Source organism: Sceloporus occidentalis, unplaced genomic scaffold (assembly GCF_023333645.1).
Source record: "Sceloporus occidentalis isolate IW3139 unplaced genomic scaffold, rSceOcc1.0.p SCAF_212, whole genome shotgun sequence".
Taxonomy (NCBI): domain Eukaryota; kingdom Metazoa; phylum Chordata; class Lepidosauria; order Squamata; family Phrynosomatidae; genus Sceloporus; species Sceloporus occidentalis.
In genome coordinates, this window is record NW_028317192.1 from 1,195,474 (window position 1) to 1,218,715 (window position 23,242).

At 42.9% G+C, this 23,242-nt stretch overlaps 2 protein-coding genes across 2 annotated transcripts; one reads left to right on the forward strand and one right to left on the reverse strand.

Moving 5' to 3' along the window:
* Positions 1–7,043, reverse strand: LOC149277530 (DNA cross-link repair 1A protein-like). The gene is made up of 9 exons (XM_089502813.1): positions 6,617–7,043; positions 4,537–5,826; positions 3,371–3,504; positions 2,460–2,578; positions 2,106–2,249; positions 1,732–1,877; positions 1,239–1,393; positions 420–561; positions 1–182 (listed from the first exon to the last, which is right to left on the reverse strand). The coding sequence occupies exons 1-9, from the start codon at positions 7,041–7,043 to the stop codon at positions 1–3; spliced, it is 2,739 nt and encodes a 912-aa protein (XP_089358939.1).
* Positions 7,044–8,474: 1,431 nt separating this feature from the next.
* On the forward strand, positions 8,475–22,660 carry LOC149277531 (NHL repeat-containing protein 2-like). The gene is made up of 11 exons (XM_089502814.1): positions 8,475–8,637; positions 10,277–10,429; positions 11,304–11,759; positions 12,212–12,333; positions 12,758–12,887; positions 13,806–13,899; positions 14,970–15,201; positions 16,800–16,922; positions 19,737–19,946; positions 21,815–22,022; positions 22,404–22,660. Exons 1-11 carry the CDS (start codon positions 8,475–8,477, stop codon positions 22,658–22,660), a joined length of 2,148 nt encoding a protein of 715 aa, XP_089358940.1.
* The last annotated feature ends 582 nt before the right edge of the window (positions 22,661–23,242 follow it).

The window sequence follows — 23,242 nt, forward strand, 5'->3', positions numbered from 1 at the left end:
TCACGGCTTCTTACCCGACGGTTTACAGGCAGCTTCCGACATCCATTCGCTGAAGTACTTCTCCATCGTGTTGCGGGATTTCCAGTTCCCGACGTTAACCGTGGGAATTATTTTCTGAGGCTTTAACCACTGAACAAAGCGTTTCATTTCCAAGTAGCTGCTGTGTTCGCTGTAAGGAATACCTGAGACCAGAGGTGGGATAAAAAGAAAAAAAAATAAAAAAAAAAAAAATTTAAACACGAGCAGGTAACATTAAGGGGGATTTTTGGATCCTCCATCATTCTTTAACGTATCCCCATGTCAAAATGTATTTATTTTTTAGCATATTCATTTAAAAGATAGTTTTCTTTGCATTGCTGGATTAGTAAAATATAAGAAAGCAGACATTTCTGCAACCGGTGTGAATAATATCTCCATACCATAAATAGTGACTTTCCCTCGGGTCTCGGGCTTGATATACTCCACGTAGCTGCACTGATCAGAATACGTCCATCCCGTGGGTTTGAATGCCAAAACCCGATCAAATTTTCCTGCAAACTTGTTCAGGTGACTGTACAAACCCTGAAGGAAAAAACAAAAATGATCAACGACTTACAGGTGTGGGGGGGGGGGTGTAATTTGGGTTTCTCGTACCAGTACGTTGCATTCTTTTACCCACCAAAAATGGACCCTAAAACGCAGGATTATTGAAAAAGTGGCAGATCTGCTTTAAGGCACCAAAGGAATTAAAGCCTCAAATGGACAGCGATAGGACGTCCCTGGGTTACGTTAAGAACATTACCCTGGTTTCCCATAAAAACCCAATAATTGCAATAAGGTGTAATGACAAAAGCCCAAAACCAGAGGATAAGAAGCTTATATGGAATGTAAGGAAGTTTTACTTCACTGAGAGGGTGGTAGATAAGTGGAACAGACTCCCAGCAGAAGTGGTAGAGGGTAATGCAGCGAGGGTATTAAACACGCATGGGATAGACATACGGCTCCTGAACCTAAGACGAGACCAACGACTGATTAAGGTTTGAGTCGTTACAGCGGGAGAAACGGGCGACTAGACGGGGGCCAGAAGGGGCCGATCTGCTGGCAAGTTCTGGGTTTCTAATATATGACATTTTGTACATCTGCGAACCTAATACTAGAATGGAGATTATATAAAATTCTCTTTAAGAATTGGAGTTAAGTTCATATCTACTATTCTTTAGACGTAGAAAGCTTTCTGCTATAACAGGACACGCGCTCACCTTAAAATTCACCTGCATCATTGGGAGGACATGCAGTCCGGTGCTGTGCCAGTCCGTGGTGACGAGAGAACGGATGTCTTCAGACTCCAGACACAGCATGGTCTTGTATTTGTCCTGAGACATACTGACTTTACAGCCCAATACATCGGCGATAGCTACATGTTCAAAAAGGAAAACCACAAATTACCCGGGGGGGGGGGGGTAGCCCATGAGCTGAAAGGCAGACATAAGCCTTATCTGGATGGTATTTTATTAATGGGTTAATGTTGGCACACACCAGGGACGGAAAAGTTAGAGACTCTGGTGTCCCCGGGGGATATCATCTTAGTTTAAAAAAGGACCTATTAGCCATCGTATGCATTAAAGACATACTCAATAATCCTGCTGACCGCCACCGACATGAACCAAGGCAGGTCTCTATACCAGAACCGGCTGCTTTCATCACTTTTTACACTGGCTCTAGTTAGAGTTTGGGGTGACTTCTGCTCCTTACCTAGGAACACCTTCTCCTTTCCAACAGAATAAGTGCCACAAACAATAAGCGTGCGCGGATACAGAGTAACCATTTCGAACGCAGTGTTTGCGGCAAACTGGATGGTGTCCTGCTGTGGCGGGAAGGAGTACTCTGGGCTGCAGTACCTGCAGAAGTATAGAAACACAGTCAAAAAGCTATAGGAGGTCTGCATTAGATTTAACGTAGCATTCTAGATAAATAGATACAATATTAAATGCGCATTGGAGTCTTTTCCTTGGACTCCAATGCATTTTAGTGCTAGTTTACAACCCAATATAAAATAATTAAAAAACAGAAAACTAGGCAAAAAAAAAAAAAAAGTGTTAAATTCCCGACCGCAACAAGGACCTTACGTGGTATCCAGGTAGAGAGAATAGATCCTCCGACCAATCAGAGCTGGATACTCCTCCATGGAAGGATCGGCGCGGAAGTCTCCGGTGTGCAATACGACAGTCCCGTTAGGAAGGATGAAAAGAAGCAGAACAGCACCGGGGCAACTGGAAACGGGAGATTAAGGGAAGGGTTAAAACAGGCTAAAAGCTCCAAACCAAATGAAAAAGTCAAAATGCAATGGAATCTGAATGAGAAAAAAACATCAAAAGGTTATATAAAAAAGGAGGAAGGTAATTCAAGAATATTACGTCTAATTATCTAGCTATGGGTAATGGCCACGGCGTACGTGGATTTTAATGCATTGAAGGACGTACTGGTTGGCATCCAGCAGAACCACTTTGACGTTGTCTACGATGCACTCCGTGTTCACGGGCAGGACGTTTATAAACTCCTTCTCCACGCGCAGCTTGCTCTGCACCAAATTCCCCGTAATCTGGCGGAAGAAAAAACTCTGGCGTGAGGGGCAGAGTGATACCGACAGGCTTTTATTAGCGGTTTCATTTAGTGTGTAAATGATTTAAAGGACCTCATATTAAACATAAAAAGTCCCCCGAAATCCCAAGGTGCGCTGTTAGGTCTTTTTGCCCTCTTTCCTGCATTTTTACCAGCCCCTAAATAAGGGTAAAATGTTGGTGAGAATAATAGAGTTAATCCTTATTACTGTAACAAACAGATCTCCACACTAAAAGCAAATATATTTTTTAAAGGGGAAGTCTCCTTAAGCATGTACCCCAGCACTGTATACGGTAATGTGGGTCGGTGTTGACAAAAGTCTGCTGTTACCTCATTTTGTCCCAATAAACCCCCTTTATCTGCAGACTTGGAGCAGCCATTGCTGTGAGTCATGTGAAATTGCTTTATGACAATGCTAATGAAGTCTGTTCCTCCATAGACTTTTATTAGCCAGAGTGTCCAGCTGGGTAATTAAGACTGAGCCATTCTATTGTTCCCCACAGGCAGTATGATAAGGAGTCGGGGCATTTAGTAGATCGGGGCTCAGATAAGAGAGAGAACTCAAATGGCTGATATGCAGCTGCCTGAAAATATATTTTGAGGCAAAAACTAAAATTGGCTTTTAAAATGGAAAAGAGCACAAAAAAATTCTGATACTAGAAGAAAGAAAGAAAAACAAAAACAGGGTGGGGATTTCCCCTCAAACTATACGTTTCCTTAAACAGCGTATGAATAAAATAACATTTCAACCACCGCCCTGACAACTGTTTACCTTACTACAGTAAATAGGGAAGCGGAATTTCTTTGTAAGTCCTCCATAGTGGTCGGAGTGAAAATGAGTGAGAAAATATGCCGTGCAGCCTTCAATCTGTCCGTACTGGAAAGCATCGACGGCAAAACCTGTACCTAGAAAGGGATGAAGAGCAGAATAAGTTCATAGGTTTTGCCACAATTTTAAAACCCTTAAGAGACGGAGCCCATTACTCCACGAAACTGACTTATAAAGCGTCAGCAGCAGCTCTCCCAGCGGTTACCAAACGAGTCGATAAATCCCTAAACCCCAGCCTCTGGGACCACGGTTACCTTCCGTCCTATAACTACGCATATGAATGCACTTACGTACTTTCAAACTGCTGGAGCCGATGGTGAATAATACATGGAGTCGCATTCAATACATCTCCTGCTCGGAAAATAGCTGGAGTGCGGAATGGGGCAAATGCATAAGAGGTCCTAGATTAAAGAGCATACAATGCCTGATTGTCCCTTCGATGTGAATCCAGAAACCGCTCGTGAGATTTGCTCATCAACCCCGTTAACGCTCAAAACAAATGTCAGATCAATAATCAGAAACACCCTCCTGCACCCTGTTTAATGCCAATTGTACTGGCAGATATGGAAGATCCCCGGAAATAACTGATAAAATATTGCAGGAAACATATTGCTAAAAAAAAAATAAAAAAATAAAAAGTTCATTCCATGTGTGCTTAAAGCAGCACAAAATGAAAATTAAAGCGTGTTCCGTGCGCCGGGGCTGCCGAGCACTGTAAACCTGTTTCGGCTTTTTGGATGTTCAGGATTAGGGGAAGCAAACAGCAGTTATTACTTTTTAAATAGGATAGTTTCATCGTATCGGCCTTTGCGATAGAATGCGATTAATTGCTGGATAAAGTTGTTCCAGATTCTCAAAAGGCTCAAGATAACAGGAATTGTACTTAAAAGTTAGTGGTATAGTAACTTCGCAGTTTCCAATGATACTGAGGGTACATGTAAAGTGCTGCCCCCTGCAGTATCTGGGCTGTATAACCGAGTAAACGATTCATCCCACAAACTGTAGGGGGGTTTTATACTTGCTGGTCAGGAACATGTAAAATGTATAAGTGTCCTGGAAAAAAATGGCAGGTTTAGCAACCTTACGTATTTCAGCGGATAACCTCTTACCAGGTATTTTCTTGTAGAAGGGACATTCTTTCTTTGCCTTTCCTTCTTCTCCAGTGGAGTTCTGCCTGAATTTCTTCCCCCACTTTCTCTGGCTGCCGTTTGCCACAGGATTAGGGTTATCATTCAGAGATTCTGCTTCCCCTAAAGAGCCACCTGCCTTCCTCTTCCCCGGCCTTTTATCTACAGGCTCCACGGCTCCGATTGCACTCTTCAATGGTAACACCACTTCTTTTTCTACTTTGGCCTTAGGTTTTAACCCAAAGAATACACCAATATCCATCTGTTTCATTCCTTTTGCAGATACGCTGTTTGCCCCCGACGGCATCGCTGCGCTCCTTTGGGAAGCTACTAAAACGTCTTTTTCTCCTTCAGTCGCGGGCTGCGAATCACTGATCCTCGCCAGATCCTGCAACTGCCGAGGTATTTGGGAACTAGAGGGATATTCACTCTCTAGCAAACTTACACAGCCTACTACCCCTCCACGAAGGTCCTCGTCTTCACAAACTTGGGTAGGAGGAATACTTAGTGTGTTATCACAATCCTCCGTGAACCAGCTTTCAAGATCAAGGTAACGGGAATGAAATTCATCAGAGGCAGGTGAGCTGTGCTCACACCAATTAACATCTCCGGTGATTGCTCCAGACGCAAGCTGATTAGCAGCACATGGTACGGCCCGGACAATACCATTCTCTCTCCCCTGAACCGGTCGCCCACTTAATTTGGCATTTACATTGAACGTGTTTGAATCGGCTCTGTGGATCTGAGAGTTCTCAGCATCCTCATGACTCTCGTCTAAATTCTCTTCATTAGCGAAAGGACTCTTTACTGAACTTGTGACACTTTCCTTATCTTCGTCACTATTTAGTGGCGAATAGGAAATTTCACAATTGCTAAACACGGCTGATTTCTGCGGCTGAAGATGAGAAGTAGCAGCTTCTGAAAACTCAGAAATATTTTTAAGGCTTTCTTGGGACAAAGATCCCTGAGCAGCGACGCTTTTGGCAGGAGAAGAAAGCCAAGCGTCTAAAGTCCTCTTCACCGAGCCCTGAGAGCTTGCGGGGGACTTTGGGCTTTTTGCACCGTTTCTGTATTGTGTCTTATCGGAAGACTCTCCTATTTCACAAAGAATTCTCCCTGAATAATTTGATTTGGTGGATTCGGGAAACGGCTGGGAAGGTGTGAAGGCCCAAGGACAATCGTCCAGCGCTCTGCTCTGTGCCAACTGGAAGTGCGTGAACCGCCTGTAGTGAGACGGAATGGTCGAAGTGCAATTTGCACCATCCGGGCATTCTGGAAAAAATATAAAATGTTAGTAAACAAAAAAATCTAATGTTTCTCAACCAACAAACATATGCCATCCGACCGTCCCCATGACTGCACAGCGTCTGTAAAACAAATAGCCTGAAAAGTTGTTTTCGTATTTGGTGTAAAAACACGGATATGAGTGATTCTTACAGAAACGCTTCAAGTAGCCAACGGCGCTCGTCAATTTATGCAAAATAAGGTTTTACTGATAGAAATAGATGGATACGCTCTATGTCTTGTATCAATAAAGACACTTCAGCTGTTATATGACCTTTCATTCACATGACAGCTGAGGTCTCTTTAGATATAGGCAGCGTCCCTGGCTATTTTGTGTGCCGGAGACGCGTTCGGCTGAAGCAGCCAATCAGAGGCAAACATTGCCAGACCTCAGAGACTGAGAACAGCCCCCCATTTTTTGAAGAATGCATGTTAAGGTATTTACAGAGCGTTAGGGCTGCTTATAGAGTACGTTAATATGCGTTCTTCTTTAGCGGGGGCGTCAAGGACAGTAAAGTGCCTTTAAAAGCCTCCATCCCAACCCCAAAAGCATCCAGACCTTTCATGTAATCGCTACAAGCTCCTTTTACCGCTTCTGAAATCTCTTGCACCTAATGGAACAATTATCGTTGGCCGTGAACTTGACATTTTAACTGCCCTCACGATGTAAAACAAAAAGAGAAACCTCTTAAATCTAAAGAAAAATCTCCATTTACTCTGGAAATGCATTTGTTGCAGTAAATAATACTGAAGAAGCTTCTAGAAGCCGGTAACGTACCCTTTTCTGTAGCAGCTGGTGCATCCAGGCATTCGCTCACGTGCCAGCGCGGCGTCTGCACCAGAAGTATGGCGAAGGGCATCTGGCAGCTGGGGCAGAACCCTGAGTGTCTTGGGGTCGGGGTCCTTGGACTCTGCTTGTTATCGCACCCTTTCGTTGTCGGGGTAGAGGGCTCCGCCTGAGGGTTCTGTTTACTTCCATGGTGCTCCGCGGTGGTACTCGGCACCTCTGTCGGACTCCGCGGAGTTGTGTTTCCTGCAGATAGCGGTTTTCTCTTCTTGCTTTTTGCTTTCGCGGGAGAACGGGTTTTCCTCGCTCTTCGCTGCGTCTCTCGCTGACCCGACGATCTCCCAGGACTTGTGTTTGACTGCTTGGCCTTCCTTATGGATTTATAATCCCATATGTCCTCTTCTGGTATCTCTGACATTTTAAAGAGCTACGAAATAGAAAAAGACTGCGTTATTAATTCACCAAAATGTGCTTCTGCAGCTCCCATGATGTCCAAACAGCATTTCGCTCCATGATGTCCGCTTGGAGCATGTGGGCCGAAGCTTAATAACAGCTGCTGTTGGTTACCTGTGTGGGCTTTAAGTTGTACCGAAGAACTTGAGATGGTACAGATGTTCTCGCCTCATATTATACACTATACAGTAAACAGGGCTGGCTCACTGATTTAACTATACATTATACAGGAGCCGGCTCACTGATTTATCTATACATTATACAGGGGGCCGGCTCACTGATTTATCTATACATTATACAGGGGGCTGGTCACTGATTTAACTATACACTATACAGGGGCCGGCTCACTGATTTATCTATACATTACACAGGGCCAGGCTCTCTGATTTATCTATACATTATACAGGGGCCGGCTCGCTGATTTATCTATACATTATACAGGGGACGGGTCACTGATTTATCTATACATTATACAGGGGGCCGGTCACTGATTTAACTATACACTATACAGGGGCCGGTCACTGATTTATCTATACATTATACAGGGCCAGGCTCTCTGCTTTATCTATACATTATACAGGGGACGGGTCACTGATTTATCTATACATTATACAGGGGGGCCGACTCGCTTTTTTAATTATACATTATACAGGGGCCAGCTCGGCAGTTAATATATAGTTAATCAGGACTGCTGGGCGTGAATGGCGCTTCAGACCCCACACTGGAAGAATGAGAGAGTTCCTTCTCCATTTCATTGCCCAGATGCTAATACTGCAGACTTACCCGCCATTCACTGACAGGTCAGCTCCGCTCCGCCTGCTCCATGTTGGGCGCCATGTTCTCCTCTAGTGCCATGTCGTTTGGCGCATTTTCCAAGCCCAGGTCCCCAAACACTACAATAAAACCACACCATTGCATATCTATTGCATTGTTCAAAGTGATGACGTTTCACTCTATTGTTTTTTCTTGTGTGGTTTCTATACTTTTTTGTTATACTTGTTGTTTATATTTTATCGAATCTGCTTAGCATGTTCGCTGAATGGGAGATTCAGTGTCCGCACTTTCACCACAGAAGAGATTAATAGATTTTAAGTTATTTTTACTTAAACATGTTACATAATATATTATAATATTTTAATGCCTCCACAGGCGCCTGATACATACATCCTGCTGACTTCAAACATTTAAATCGTGTCACGCAAAATAACTTTGTGACCGTCAGAAGATGCAAAATATACACTTGATTTGTTTGTTCTGATTTTTTCGATGTTTAATGTTTAATAAAAATACAATTAAGGGGAGTGTCAGGAGCGAATGTGCGGATTTATATGTGCGGACAGATAAACAGAAGTGGTTGCTTGGTAACATTGGCACGTCCGGCTCTGAGCGGAGCAACATGGCGACAGCCAGCCTGTCTTCCCTGCATGTGGTACAATCAGACCTGGAGAGCGCCCTGCAAGAGGCTGGAGACCAGGGGGCAAAAGAGCAGCTGGTACTCGGGTACCTGGGGAAGTTGGCTGATCGAGCAGGAGATCTGCGAGCCCCCGAGTTTTCGGCAGGTAAAACAGGGAATGTGTCGGGTCTGTGCTGACAGGTGCCTCAGATCCCCAACCGGGGCAAATAGGGCATTGTTATGTATTTAGAAGAAGAATAATGCTGTTTCTATACACATTATTGGGGCATTTAGGGCTGTAGAACCCTGAGATAAACTCATACCCAGCAAACATTCTGACCTCCTAGAAAAGAGGGGTACCAGGGGGAGGAGATGGGGGTATCAGAGGGGTGGGGGCACAAGATTTTAGGGCCCAGAGATGGACTGGCCTAACTAGGTTAATATAGAAGAATACCACTGTGGGAGAGACACTGACAAATTGTGTGTTATTAGATAATACTCTATTTTTATTTAAATAATGCCCACAGCTTCCCCGGCACTGTACAGTGTGAAGTATATTATTACAATTATCATCTTTTATTAATATAGCACCAACAATCTCCGCAGCGCTCCTTACAGTCCCTACGAACTAGAACTGACAGACTGAGATGAACCCAACGCATTAGATAACGAGGTCCCGGACACTCTTATTTTAGGGTGTGTAATTAGGGGCAAGAAACTATGTTGTACCTCACTAATGCCCCATGTTTATGAAGGATAGCCCCTCTTTTGGGCTCAAATCCCTGTGGATCCCTAACATCTAAATTAATTATTCTTCCAAATGCCTCGCTTAGTTACAAGAAAAGCTAGGAATCGGTCACATAAGAGGACTTGGTGAGGGTCGGCCACTTGCCAAGAAAGTACGGCTCTGGCTACTTCAAACTTTGGGAGGTTTTCTATACTACATACAGAGCGGAGGTATAATGTATTCAGTATACAGGGTTTCTAGGTGCGCATTTAAAGCTACGTTGACATCTACTGCCAATGACTTGTGTCTGTAAGCAAGGAGTCTTCTAAAAAGTGTATGGCGAAAGGGAAACACGGATTTTAATGCGGCCCTGCAGTATGCATTGTCAATCAATTACTACAGTTAAAGGAGCCGTATAATAACGCTTAATCTGTTTTTTTTCTCTCTACTGTAACTGCATATAATTGAGAACTGATGTTACCCTAAATATGGCAATTTAGACCTTAAACAAGATACATACACTGAGTAGGACCCCATCAGCACAGCTTGTAGGGGCCCAAGATTTTTTGTTGCGCCACCAATATCAATAGCTGCATTTGTAATTGAGTTGGGCATTTAGGTGTTTAATACAATTTACCCTTTTCTCTTTCTTTCAACTAAATAAAAAATCCTTTCTTATATACCATGTTTGCAACTCTGCTTATTATACGCAAGTCCTTAATTTTTATGGTAATGTGTTTAATTTATACAATTTAAATTCTAAACACATTTACACTGTAACCCTCCAAACTTTTAATATTATATTTGGGCAGATCTTTAGTTATCACATTTCCTTATTATGTTATAGATTTTAATTTAGAGCTTGCTGGGCAATTATTCTTAAGAATTTCCAGTTGATAATACACTGTATTTATTCTCTTTTTGGAAAAATATTTTAAACCACTTTAGCTGTGGTTACACCAAAAGCATTGCTTGCTATGTAATATGATATATTCTTGTGTGATTTTGAATGTTGCTGAGTAATAGTAATAACTTATTTTTTTTCTGTTTTGCTAACCTGTTGTTTTTGAACTCGCAGGACTAGAATGGCTGAACACGGAGTGCCCTCTCTCGTTGCACGAAGATCTGCAGGGAAAAGTGGTGGTGCTGGATTTTTTTACATACTGCTGTATCAACTGTATGCACGTCCTCCCGGACCTGCACGCCTTGCACCATCAGTATTCTGACAAAGGTAATATGTATTCGAGAAAGTAGACTTATGTGCATGGACCAAAAACAATTCGGGCACTTTTTTTTTTTTATCCATTCATTTTCAGGCAACAAATTTTGTTTCCTGCCCTTGCAATTCAGATGAAATTCATTGAGCTTCTTCCATTGGGAAACTAAATTTGTTGTCACATTCTCGCACTATCTCGCAATCTCATTCACATTCTTTCACGCTCTCTTTCACTCTCTCAGCATCTCCCTACCCTTTTCATGGACCACTTCCGTGTCCCCATCTCTTGTCCCGCAGCTCTGCTTCTTCACTTAATGGAGGGGGTAGGAGGGAAAAGTGACCAAATTAAGAGGAGGCAAGAGAATAAGTGGGGCTGTGGAAAAGTAGACAAGGACAGGGACATTGTGAGAGCGTGTGACAGAGCAAGAATGAGAGTAAGTGAGAGTGAAAAAGCAAACTAAATTAAAATTCGGAGCGCTGCTTAGTTTTTGTTTGTTTTGTTGGTGGTCTCTCCTCTTTTTCCGCAAATTAAAATCAAACTAAAATTCTTACGAAATGCACAAGCCTACAAGAAAGAAGCAGCAATAACTCCCATAACCCTAAGCTGACCTTGGATGACTTTCTATTAGAAGCAGAAATTCAGTTAGTAGCACACACTTGACTTTTTTATCCTGTGTTTTATCTCTTGTTGCAGAATGGGTTCTTTAAGTGTCAAATCAGTTGATTAAAAAAAAAAAAAACATGGATTTTAAGTTATAAAAATACATAAGTTATTTCCCAAGCCTTGAAATCTGTACTAGGGAACAAAGTAGTTTTTTTTATTTTTGTTTTTTTTAGTTGTTTTTTTTCTTACTGGTGAATAAATATCTAATTATTTGTACTTTTTCAGATGGCCTTGTCATTCTTGGAGTACACTCTGCCAAATTTCCAAACGAAAAAGTTCTAGATAACATCAAAAGTGCGGTCCTTCGTTACGGCATCACTCATCCTGTGGTGAACGATGCCGAGGCTACTCTCTGGCATGACCTGGAGGTGTCCTGTTGGCCCACCCTGGTTATCATAAGTCCTCAAGGAAACCTTTTATTTTCTCTGGTCGGAGAAGGGCACAGGGAGAAACTCTTTCTGTTCACCTCCACAGCGTTAAAGTTTTATAAACAGCGAGGTGAAATAAGTGACGGTGAAATTCCCATTAAGTTATACAAGGATTCCCTGCCTCCCTCACCTTTGCTTTTTCCTGGAAAAGTGGCAGTTGATGTTTCAAACGCTAATTTGATTGTAGCTGACACTGGACACAATCGGATTCTGGTTGTAACAAAAGACGGACAAGTCGTGCACACCATTGGAGGTAAAACACCACTAATAATGTCTATAAAAAGTAAAATTCCATCTGGGTAAGCTGTTTTTTTCTCTTCTTCCATGAAGTGGAAGAATGCACAGAATGTGCTTTACAGGAAAGTGAGCTCTTTTTGTTTGACGTGTAATAATTTATAAAAATATGAGGTGTAGATCATTCTTTTTGAAATGTAAAATTCTATCGTTCACGTGAGATATGATCCAAGGAAACAACTACATAAAAAATTATGTAATTCAATAAATAACAATTTCTTTCTAATAAAGTCATTTATAATGGACTAGAACTACTTTCTTTCCTTTTTTCCTTTCTCCATTGTGTTTATAGAAGTCAGCGCTCAGGTAATTCGCGTTTTGGCGCGACCAAGCTGCTTTATCAAAGTGTACAGCACAAAAAATAGTAAATAAAGTTTGAGTTTAACCCTTCCCTCTCTCTGTCTGTTTTAGGGCCTAATAGTGGCTGGAAGGACGGAAGTTTTATGGAATCAGCCTTTAATTGTCCCCAGGGAGTCGCCATTAAAGACAATGTCATCTATGTGGCAGATACTGAAAACCATTTAATCAGAAAGGTAATAAGCATGCACAAGTTTGTATGTAGATACAGACTTCTAGAAGCAGACACAGGTTTATATATTATAGTTTTGACCTCTTGTAGGAACACATTAAATAAGTTATCCCCTTAGACTCCCTGTACCCAAGGAAGGGGCTGTAGGGCTAATAAGCTTCTTTCCAGCATTGAACCTGGCACTTCAGCCTGTGTATCATCCCACAGCTAAGAGCGCCTTTGGGTTCATAACTAACTTACACCGTGAGGAGAATACTTTGGTAACCTAAACACACAGGCTTCAAATGCTTCCGAACTTGTACAGATTTATATAAAGCAGGGCATCATATACTGTGCTGCTGTTGGTGATGTATACTTTCTGCTTATTTAACAAACTTTGTTTGTAGTCATAACTAAATTTTGTACAAATTATTTCTTTTTACCTTTAGCTTGATCTGGAGACTCAGAAAGTGAGCAGCGTGGCCGGTACTGGAATTCAGGGGACCGACAAAACTGGGGGAGCTCAAGGATTACAGCAGCCAATTAGTTCCCCCTGGGATGTTGCATTTGGGGTTCCAGGTAACATTTGCATTTTTTCTCACAATATAAAAAAAAATAGTTTATATAATTAAAGCTCTTCTGCTACAGTGGATACAACAACCAATCAGACTGAACAAAAATGGTTCTAGTAGTTATGTGCTTCCAAAAATTGTCTCTGGGGACCTACCTGGAAAGTTCCCCCCGTTTTAACAGCCATTACTGTCTGACCCATCATCCAGGCAAATTCCCAGTAAGCCGCTGGCCATCAATGCCCCATGACCTGAGGTCAAGGCCACCCCATCATTGCAAGTCTGGTCCTGAGTGCTGTGAATTATATTATTAATATTTTTAGGACAGCATTAGTCGTACTCGCAATAGATGTTCTTTAATTCCTGTATGGTTAAATTAGAATACAAATTGTTCAGTTCTATATTATTATCTTGTGTGAACGCTGTCAGTAACCATGGTAATTACCATTTATAGGAAAGTTAAGATAGTCACGAATCCTATTAGGAAAGAAGCATGCCAGGTGTGGACTAAGAAGAAAAAGGAAGTTTCACATCGTGCATAAATGGGTATTGCGCTAGTAAAAGCTACACTACCGGTCAAAAGTTTGGAGTCACTGAGTTTTCATGGAAAACAAGGAAATCTCTGGCTGTAACATAATTGCAAAAGGGTTTTCTAACCATCAATTAGCCTTTTAGACTTCAACTTGGATCAGTGAACACAACGTGCCATTGGAACCCAGGAGTGATGGGAGTGATAAAGGGCCACTGGAACACGGGAGTGATAAAGTGCCATTGGACCTATGTTTGGACCTGTATACAAATATATATATATATATAGCCTTTAAAGTAACAAAATGTTCTACTGCAAAAAGATCAAACAAAAAAGTTTCAGACAATTTCATTGCCCGCTTTTCAATGACTTCAGTTTATTCTCTTCAATCTTTTGCAGGTGGCAGTGAGCACCCGGTTTTGTGGATCGCTATGGCTGGCATACACCAAGTCTGGGCTCTGATGCTTGAGGAAGGAGCGCTCCCAAAAGGGAGGTAGGCAATGAGGCATTGGAACCACCATCAAGTTCCTATATTATACATTTATTTTTATCGACAGCTCTTTGTCTGTATAAAAACATAGAATCGGCACATCAGCCCCATTCTTCCATAATGTCCAGAATTCGACTAATGAAGTCGGGTGCATGCAGTTCATGCAGCGGCCTCTAGAGGATGCTGTGGTAACAGAGGAGACTGGAGCTGGAAACATTGAGAAATCTCTTTAAATAACTCTGCAGCCTTCTGCTATCCAACCAGAAAAGAATGAAAACTGCTGGAACCTTAACTAAAAGCCAAATGATTTAGCCAAAAAAATCAAATGTTTAAACGGCCTTACTCTATACATGTATTTGGGCCTCAGTATATTTCTTAGTGTTGGGGTCCTGGGAAAAAATCAGCTAATATGCAAGTCTGTGATGCAATAACATATACAAGAGGGAGTAGCAGTCTTTATGGCAATGTTTCAAAAAAACAAAAAAAAAAACATGAATATTTAGTTAAATGAAGCTTCCATGCGTCTGTTAAAAATACAATTATTTGTAAAAATTACAAATTGCTAAAAACCCTATGAACACCCGACTTCACCAAGCAGCATATCTCACAGTGACAGCTTTGCCACAAAACAGTTTGTCGGTGCCATCTTAGCCCCACGCGCTGCTTGCCGGTGTCTCCCTCCCCGTAGAATGACCCGGCATGCAGGGAATGGATGTGATGTCACTTCCTGCATGCTGGATCAGACAGAGCGCTTATCTTTAACTTATCACTATGCAGTTATTCTGAAATTGTCTAATTCCACCTCCTCGGAGAAGCAGATGTCCCAAATCCACCCATCATTTTGTTTTACGGAGACAGTTTTTCCCTTTGTCATCCTGTGACCTTGTTGGAACACGTCTGGTCACACGAAGGCGCTCGGCCATAAATCTCTGTTCTCCGTCTCTATATAGACGGGGTAAATATTTTGGTGACGCGTATCCACCTGCATCGACACAATTAACGCGACTCTGTCAAACGTTCTGTGCCGTTTTGACGTCCTGTCTGATGTTGTGAAACTGTTTGTTTCTTTGTAGTCGTCTCTCCAAAGGATCGTGCCTTCGCTTCGCTGGGACCGGCAACGAGGAGAACAGAAACAATTCCTATCCACACAAAGCTGGATTTGCTCAGCCTTCTGGGCTGTCCGTGTGTCCAGGAGAGCCGTGGCACTGTCTGTTTGTGGCCGATAGCGAAGCCAGCGCCGTTCGGAGCATCTCCCTCAAAGACGGGGCGGTGAAACATGTAGCGGGGGGAGAGCGCGATCCAATGGTAATCATTATGCCGCAGTATGTATAATGTGCGTTTTACCTTTAAAGAGACGCACAAAATAAAAAGGTCAATGACGCGTTTGAATTAGCTGCGTTCTGATTTGCTGTGTTTTGGTTTTTCCCACCAATCAGGATGCAGCTAAACATCAAATATTAGTCAATGGCCGCAACCAGAACCAATGAACACGTTTAATATCATATCTTTAACTCTTTCGGAATGCAGCCCCCTAAAAAGAAACTCTTACAAGCTAGAAAGAAAAATGTGTGTAATCTGTTTTATTCATCTTTAATTTGTTAAATAATGCTTTTTACATCATACTAGTCCTTTCAAATAACAAGTATTTGAACTCTGGGACATTTGTGTACACACACACACACACACTCTCTTACTCTACCGGTTGGTTTACAGTTGCCCAATTTACCTACTGAAGTTATCAAAATTATAAAATTAGCCACGAAGCACAAGAGCAGACATATTCCCTCTGAGAATTAAAGGGACAGTTTATTGCCCCTGACAGCCCCACTCTAGAAGAATGCATATTAAATGAGTAACCCTGACTCTCTGTGAGTACTTTAATATGCAATTTCAAATTGTAAGTGTTTGCCACAGATGTATATGGGGGACTAAACAGGCGGTAAGTAAATGACACACAGGGAGAAGTGTTCTGCTGAATACTGCTGTTGTGCGGCCTTTGGCTGGGGGGGTTGGGAAAAGGGGCAAATGCATGAAAAAATTCTGCCGGATCCCCCCCCCCCAATTCTTTTCCAAAAGGAACACATGAACATTTAAAGGGACCACACGACTATCATGTGCATTTGATGGCTGGAGTGTCCCTTTAAGTATAGCAGACCTGGTGCCTTGGTTGTTGTCTTGTCCAGGGCCCCGTGAATCCTTAATCCGGCTTTGGTTAATTTGTTCCCAAAGGCTATCGGCGCAAAGTAAGATCCTTAACAGCACGTGCGCGACTCAGGAAGGTAACGTATGGACGCTTAGGGTCAATGAAGCTCAGATGTCCTAATGTTTATATACCTGCCGGACATTAAATCGCAGAAGCAATCTACGCAGATCTGGCCCAGTAACATTTATGTATTTTTGTTAACGTAAAACATGCGTGTATTTTGCCGTTTTTATAGGTATGAAAACAGTAGCAGTTAAATTTGTTCATTTGTTTAGCGTCCGAGCTTTGACCTCAAAGTGACTCCAGTATCTTCTCTTTCAACACATTACCTGCCTGCTTTATGTAAATGATCGTGTTGCTTAAGCACTCATTAGTGGCTCCGTAATTACTTTGATACGTAGCATACCTATAATTAGAGATGTGAGCGTAGTGTGGAAACCGTAAACAGATACAATATAAACAGCGCGGTTACCTCTCTTATTTTATGACTTTGCTAAAAATAAAATGCCAGCGCTCATCAACACGTGGAAAAGGGGCACACTCACACCCATTACGGAGTGCGCTCACTCACTTGGTATGTTGTTGATTGATGTATATAGCACCAGCATATTCCGCAGCGCTGTACAATGGTTAATGCATAGAACTGGAGTGTAACATTTTGGACCAAATTGGTAATAGTATTTAATTTTCTCATTCCCAGAATTTATTTGCCTTCGGCGATGTAGATGGAATTGGTATCAATGCCAAGATGCAGCATCCGTTGGGGGTGGCGTGGGACCAACAGAGGAACCTGGTGTACGTGGCAGATTCATATAACCACAAGGTGAGGACATTTCTTTGGACTCGTTCCCCCAGGCTCAGAACGGCCCTCTGGCACACTGGGCAAATGCAAAGCAGGTGCTGGCTCATTGCGATCATGGTCGCCTCATCATCCCTTGTCCAGGCCTGCCATCCCCTCTTCATTTTCAGGTTGGAATGGAGGCATCTCATATAACCTTTACTTGGGCGTCACAGCACGACCCCCTGGTAACAAATGTGTAAAATTTCCCTATTGTCCACCTTGTTCCATGGCAGCCCTTCCTCTGTACAAGTTCTATTGTATACGGCATCCATTTTTGGACACGGAGAGATAACAGATGTATGAATAACACCTTTGCCTCCGTGTGCATTTTTCCTTTTTTTTTGTCAATTACATTTATTTACATGGTGCCAGCAGATTCGTAGCGCTGTTACAATCGGTGGAATAATTTACTGGTACGAAAGGAGAAGAGGGCCGTGGTCTTGTGATCTTACAATCTACTCTATGGAGGGTATAAGATCTTCAACCAACTTTAGATAAAAAGGAGCCCGAGTGAAGAAGCGCATAGTTATGACACATCATTTATTAAAGACATTTTGCAACACTCATGTTGCTTGTTCCAGATCATTGTCTTATGGTTTGGATTCAGATGATGGAATGCATGTTGTCTGCATCTGTCTGTCCGATGCATGCAGATCGAACAGCTATAGGTGCTCAGCGTAATGTAATTATGCAGCTCTTACTTACATGCAGGAGGGAGGGGGGCATCCGTGAGTCCGGGGGCAGTTAGGGCTTTAAAATGTATGTAAAATTAATATTAAGAAATTGCAGATATCTTATGTCCACCTCTCGTTCAAACGCCTAGATTAGTGAATACACCCTTTAATTACCCAACTGCAAATAGTACAGCAGACAGCTCCCTCATCAGAGAATGGAACATTTTAGCCCCGTTTCGAACTGGAGCTTTATTTAGATCACCCGGTATTAGAAATAATTGCTCGCTTCATCCCTGATACTCAGATAATTGCGTTCGGGTTGTAACTTTGCTGTACACATAGTGAGCGTGTAATCTGGGGCTGCATCGCATTGCACTGAAGGGGTTAATTAACACCTTTTGACACTCCAGCTGTCTTGTGCACTTTAATTTATATAATAGCTGAGAAGTCCCTTTAAATTCACTTGATCTGCCCATTGCAACTGGGCAGATTGGGAAGTGGCAGTTCTGAAGCTGCAGCATTTCTCTAAGGCAGGTACTTCTTTATATGCATCCTGCTTGGTGCGGCTGCCGAGGGCATTACTTGTCCCTTTAACCCCGAGCGTCCATTAAAGCGAAAGCATATTTTAAACGGGAAAACCGTTTCTATAACTTGAAAGACGATGAGAATGAATTTCATGTTTATTTTCTGTATTTTTGGACATTTGCAATCCTCTATTTTGAAAACTAAAATAACGCAGAAATAATATTTTGCCAGCGGCGCGGTGACCTCAGCGAGGATCGGCGAACGTCACTCGGGGCCAAAAAAAAAAAAAAAAGAGCGAAGCAATATTCGGCTCGCTGTTCGGACGCAGTTAAGAATCACCCGGATTATAATTAATGGTTTCCTTTACTTCATGGGATCTGGCAGACGGCCCGAGTCCTGGGGGTTATTTTTACTGATCCCATCTCTTTCTGCTGGGTACAGATATTATACGTCGCGGCGAATACAAGTAACGTGCGCAGGACAGAGGATCCGATCGTTTATTTCATGACGTGGGATACCGATCTGTCTCTTTCAAACCATTTAACTCTTTCCAGGCCAAACGCAAGAGATTCCAGTACCCATCCCGGCAACATAGAGGAAGGCGTGTTAATGTTGAATTTGTTGAATATTTTCTCTGTCCCTTATTGAAAGAGCGTTTTATGGCGCTTTGTAAATAAAAGTAGCACTTGCCCTTTAAAGAGCTGCCAAGACTTTTAATCCCAAATGATTGTGGACGCGTCACCTCTTACATCATTACGTAGTTAACAAAAGTGTGAAAAATGACAAAAGTCCATAAAGTCCGACCTTTCCCCATTCCATGTTTTTATTTACCGTTTTGCCTCCGAGGTCAAATAAATAAATCTCTTGGCTCCGGCAGATTGGGGTTTTTCCTTCATCATGACTTTGTTACCTCTTTTAACCTCCTTTCGCCGCCCCTATTGTTACTGAGGTATTTATTAACTATTAACGGGACAGTTTAACCCTCTGTGCGGACTTTAATGTGTATTCCTCCGCAATGCAGCACCAGCACCCCTTCTCCGCGAGGCGTTTAGCTGGGGTATGTGCAAAGACTGCAGACCCCCCCCCCCCCCCCCGTGGAAACCATAAACGGACAACATGAAAAATGTAAAGGGACCATGAAGAGTTAAAGTGTATACGATGGCCGGAGCGTCCCTTTAACTTCCAGTTTATTGGTTTGAAGACAAAAAAAGCATGAATTAATTGAGCACAAACTGTATATTGCCGTAGATCCTGAGAATTTGTCCTTCCCTACTGACTTTGTTGCCGATACTCTCCCCGCACGGTGCTGCCAACTTGATGGACAATTATCCGCAGCCGCTGGCATAATTTCCCAGCCTCCCTGGGCTGACTTCTGTTCCTGGTACCCCTGAGGGCTTTAAATAAACCGCGTGTTTAACACGGATGGAAATTAAAAAGATTTCCCCGCAGATTAGCAGCGATTTAGCCGGTCGGGGAGTCTTGCTTTTCAGCGGCATTTCCATCCTCTACTCGCCTTGTAAATCTCTTTGCATCTCTGACATCATACCTTCCCTTGTTTTCTCTAACTGTGTTTGGTTTTTTTTGTCTGCCCTATCAGATCAAAGTCGTGGATCCGAAAACCAAGTCGTGCAGCACCCTGGCTGGCACCGGAGAGGCCGGTAACGTCTCCGGTGTGGGCTTCACGCAGGCGGCTTTCAATGAACCGGGAGGTCTGTGCGTCGCCCCCGACGGGCGCCTGCTGTACGTCGCAGACACGAATAATCATCGCATCAAAGTGTTGGATCTGGAAACCAGAACGGTTTCTGTGGTGGGTGCATTCATGTTACTGAATACTTTCCTAAATTCCCAAAAGGGTAGCAGGCTGTAGCTCTACTGCATCGTGTACGAAGCACAAGGACCCTAAAACCAGGCATTGGATACGGTGCCCCTGGTTCCAATAAGAAGTATTAAATCAGGGCTTTAAGGAGGTATTAACGTTTTGGGGGGTTTTTTTATTTAAAAGTTGTTTTAAAAGTAAGGTTTCATGATCCTAAAAAACCAACAACTTGGTTTTCGCTCCCCTTCTGGTTGCAGCCACTCAGTGATCCCATTGAAACCAGCGGAGCCCTTTGTACACTTTGTGGACCCCCTGGAATTCTTCCGCTCGCTCTCTGTGAAAGCTGTTATGTAAGAAATGTCCGCTGCCAGCCGGCCCCCCATTTACTGTTTTCTTAGGGTTATTCCCCAAATGGGAACACAGAGGGACGTAAATAGACGTTTTTAAGATGTTTTGTTTGAGTCACGGAGCTGCAGGGAAGGTGAAGAGACTGCTGGGTTTTGGCCAGAAAGCACTTTCGGCCCCATTTATCATATTCTTTGATCCGAACCCAGAGCTGCTTGTAGAGCAAACATTCCCATACGGGGACCAACCGCTGATTAAGGTTTGAGTCTTTACAGCAGGAGAAACGGGCAACTAGACGGGGGGCAAATGGGGCCGATCTGCCGGCAGGTTCTGTGTTTGTGCAGCCATTTGACTGTTTCATGCTTATTTAAATTCCCTCACTGTGTTAACCCGTACCACTTCTGCTTGGAAGCTGTTCCACTTATCCACCACCCTCTCGGTAAAGAAATACTTCCTAACCTCTTGCTCTCTGTACAGCCCCTTAATGTATTGGAATATAGCATCTGTTTTATGATTGCTTTGCGGTGGACGGAGAGTTTGTTTGATTTCCTTGCTTAGTTTTTTCTTTCAATGCAAACTTTTAAAAGGAGAAAAAAACCGAGTGTTATATTTCATTTATAAAGTGGGCGTCTGTACATCAATCCGCCTGACAGCTGAGAAGGCTGAGGTTAGTTTATATTGAAGGACCTGCCAGTTTAACGAGACCAATCAGTCATACAGTAAAGCAGTCCACCCCCCGCTATTATGAGCCCACACAGCGCATTGTACCATGCGATCGCAACATTAGCATTTTAAACAGCAGCTTCGCAGCCAAGTAAAATATAAATGTATTCAGCCTATAATTTTCTTTTTTTCTGTTTATTTTTTTTTCTTTTTATCTTTACCACAAGTTTTTGGGTTTTTTTTTCCCCCTGCACCTGCGTGGCCCTGTATAATGTATAGTTAAATCAGCGAGCCGCCCCCTGTATAATGTATAGGTAAATAAGCGGGCTGGCCCCCTGTATGCTATATTTATGTAATGAATATTCGAATCCAAGTTCACCTGACAGCCAATAGTAGCAGCCGGGTCGCCAGCAATTAAAGCGGCTTAATGCTAAAAATGATAAAGTAAAAACCTAGTGTGTATAAATAAATATATATATACACACAGTACCAATTGGGGTCACTCAACTGATTTCATGGAAAACAAGGACATTTCTGTCGGTAATATAATTACACAGGAGTGATGGGAGTGATAAAGGGCCATTGGAGCCCAGGAGTGATGGGAGTGATAAAGGGCCATTGGAACACAGGAGTGATGGGAGTGATAAAGGGCCATTTAAAAACAAGGAAATGTCTAAATGACCTCAAACTTTTGTATATATGTGTGTATGTATACTGTGCGTGTGTGTGTATGTATGTATGTGTGTATATATATATATATATATATATATATATATATATATATACACAGGGCTGTGACCTATGAACCATGTATCCCAAGCTATACTAACCATCCCATTCTTGTCTTGCAGCTTCCAATCCTGATGAGCGACGTGGTGGACAGTTCATTGCCTTCCAAATTCCAACTGCCCAGCTTGCCCAAATCCGCTCCTAAAATCCAACTTTCTCCCATCACGCTCTCGCCCAGCGCCTGCTTGCGGTATATATTAACCCTCCAGCTTCCTGCGGGGTCCAAATTAACAGAAGGGGCTCCGAGCTTCTGGTTCCTTTCTGCCAAAGGTACGGTTTCTGCCTGGGTCGCCTTTCTTGTATTATTTGGCTGAGGTTTCTACCCAATCTCTGCTGATAGAATTCTAATTATTAAATTACGTTTGTTCTAAATATCATGTGACACAAAAGCAGGCGCTGATAGGTTGTTGCTAAAAAAAAAAATTCTTAATGTTTCTCTTTTTAAAACTTTAGAGACAAAAGGGAAATGTCGGATATTCTGAGGTTAATTTGTTTAACATGCTGGGGAGAGAAATGAATGGTTTTTGAGCGGATCCTAAATGTCCTGGAATTACATGGATTAAGGAAGCGACTGTTCGCCGTTCTCCTCTGTCTGGTCATTCATCGGAGGTTCCCGGTAGCGTTTTAAACGATGTATGCTTTTCTTTCCAGGGCATGAGTGGCTTCTTGAAGGGCAGAAGACGCACGGTGCGATCCTGAGTCTGTCGAAGCCCGAGGAGATAGACCTGACGATCCCTCGCGAGTCTCCCGCTCCCGAAGCCGAGCTGCAGATCGGGGCTTTTCTCTATTACTGCAGCGAGGACAGCAGCGTCTGCTTGATGAAGGCCGTGTCGTTCACTCAGCCCCTGCTCATATCTCGCGGAGACACGGCGGTCTCGCGTTCGTTGGATCTCGCGCATACGTTTTAGATCAGGACTACAAGGTGCTAAACACCACGGTTTGCCTGCTTACATCCCTCCGCTTTATATAAAGCCCACGGTTTCCACTTATGCGCTTTCCGCTCACCGCACAAAAGTTATTTATTGAGAAATTAGAATTGTAATTATTAACCTCTTGAAAAAGCAATACTTCTTGGAGGACCCCAGACTAAAGACCCCCAAAGTGAGCCGATTCAGAGTTAATCATTGCCTTCCAGAATGCCCCAAACACTTGTGCATTTGGGGCAGGAGCCCCACGATTGATGACCTGGACAATCAGAGGTTAATAAAACAGGTTATCTAGGATCTGAGGAGCTGTGTGACCTTCGGGGTCTTCATCACGGAGACCTAAAGAATTAAAGAAGGAATCTTCTCGTGAGGGATAACACTGTGAAGAAATTCTGCGCAGAAAACCATCACGTTTGTTGTTTTTATGTAATGATCCATTTTTAAGTCATTAAGATTTTAAACACCCCGTCTCTGGCATCCACCACAAGCACAGGCGGGGCTTTTTGTGCAAATGCTAATTTCCCATGATCCCTCAGCGCCGGCGGTATCGGGATCCCATTGGTC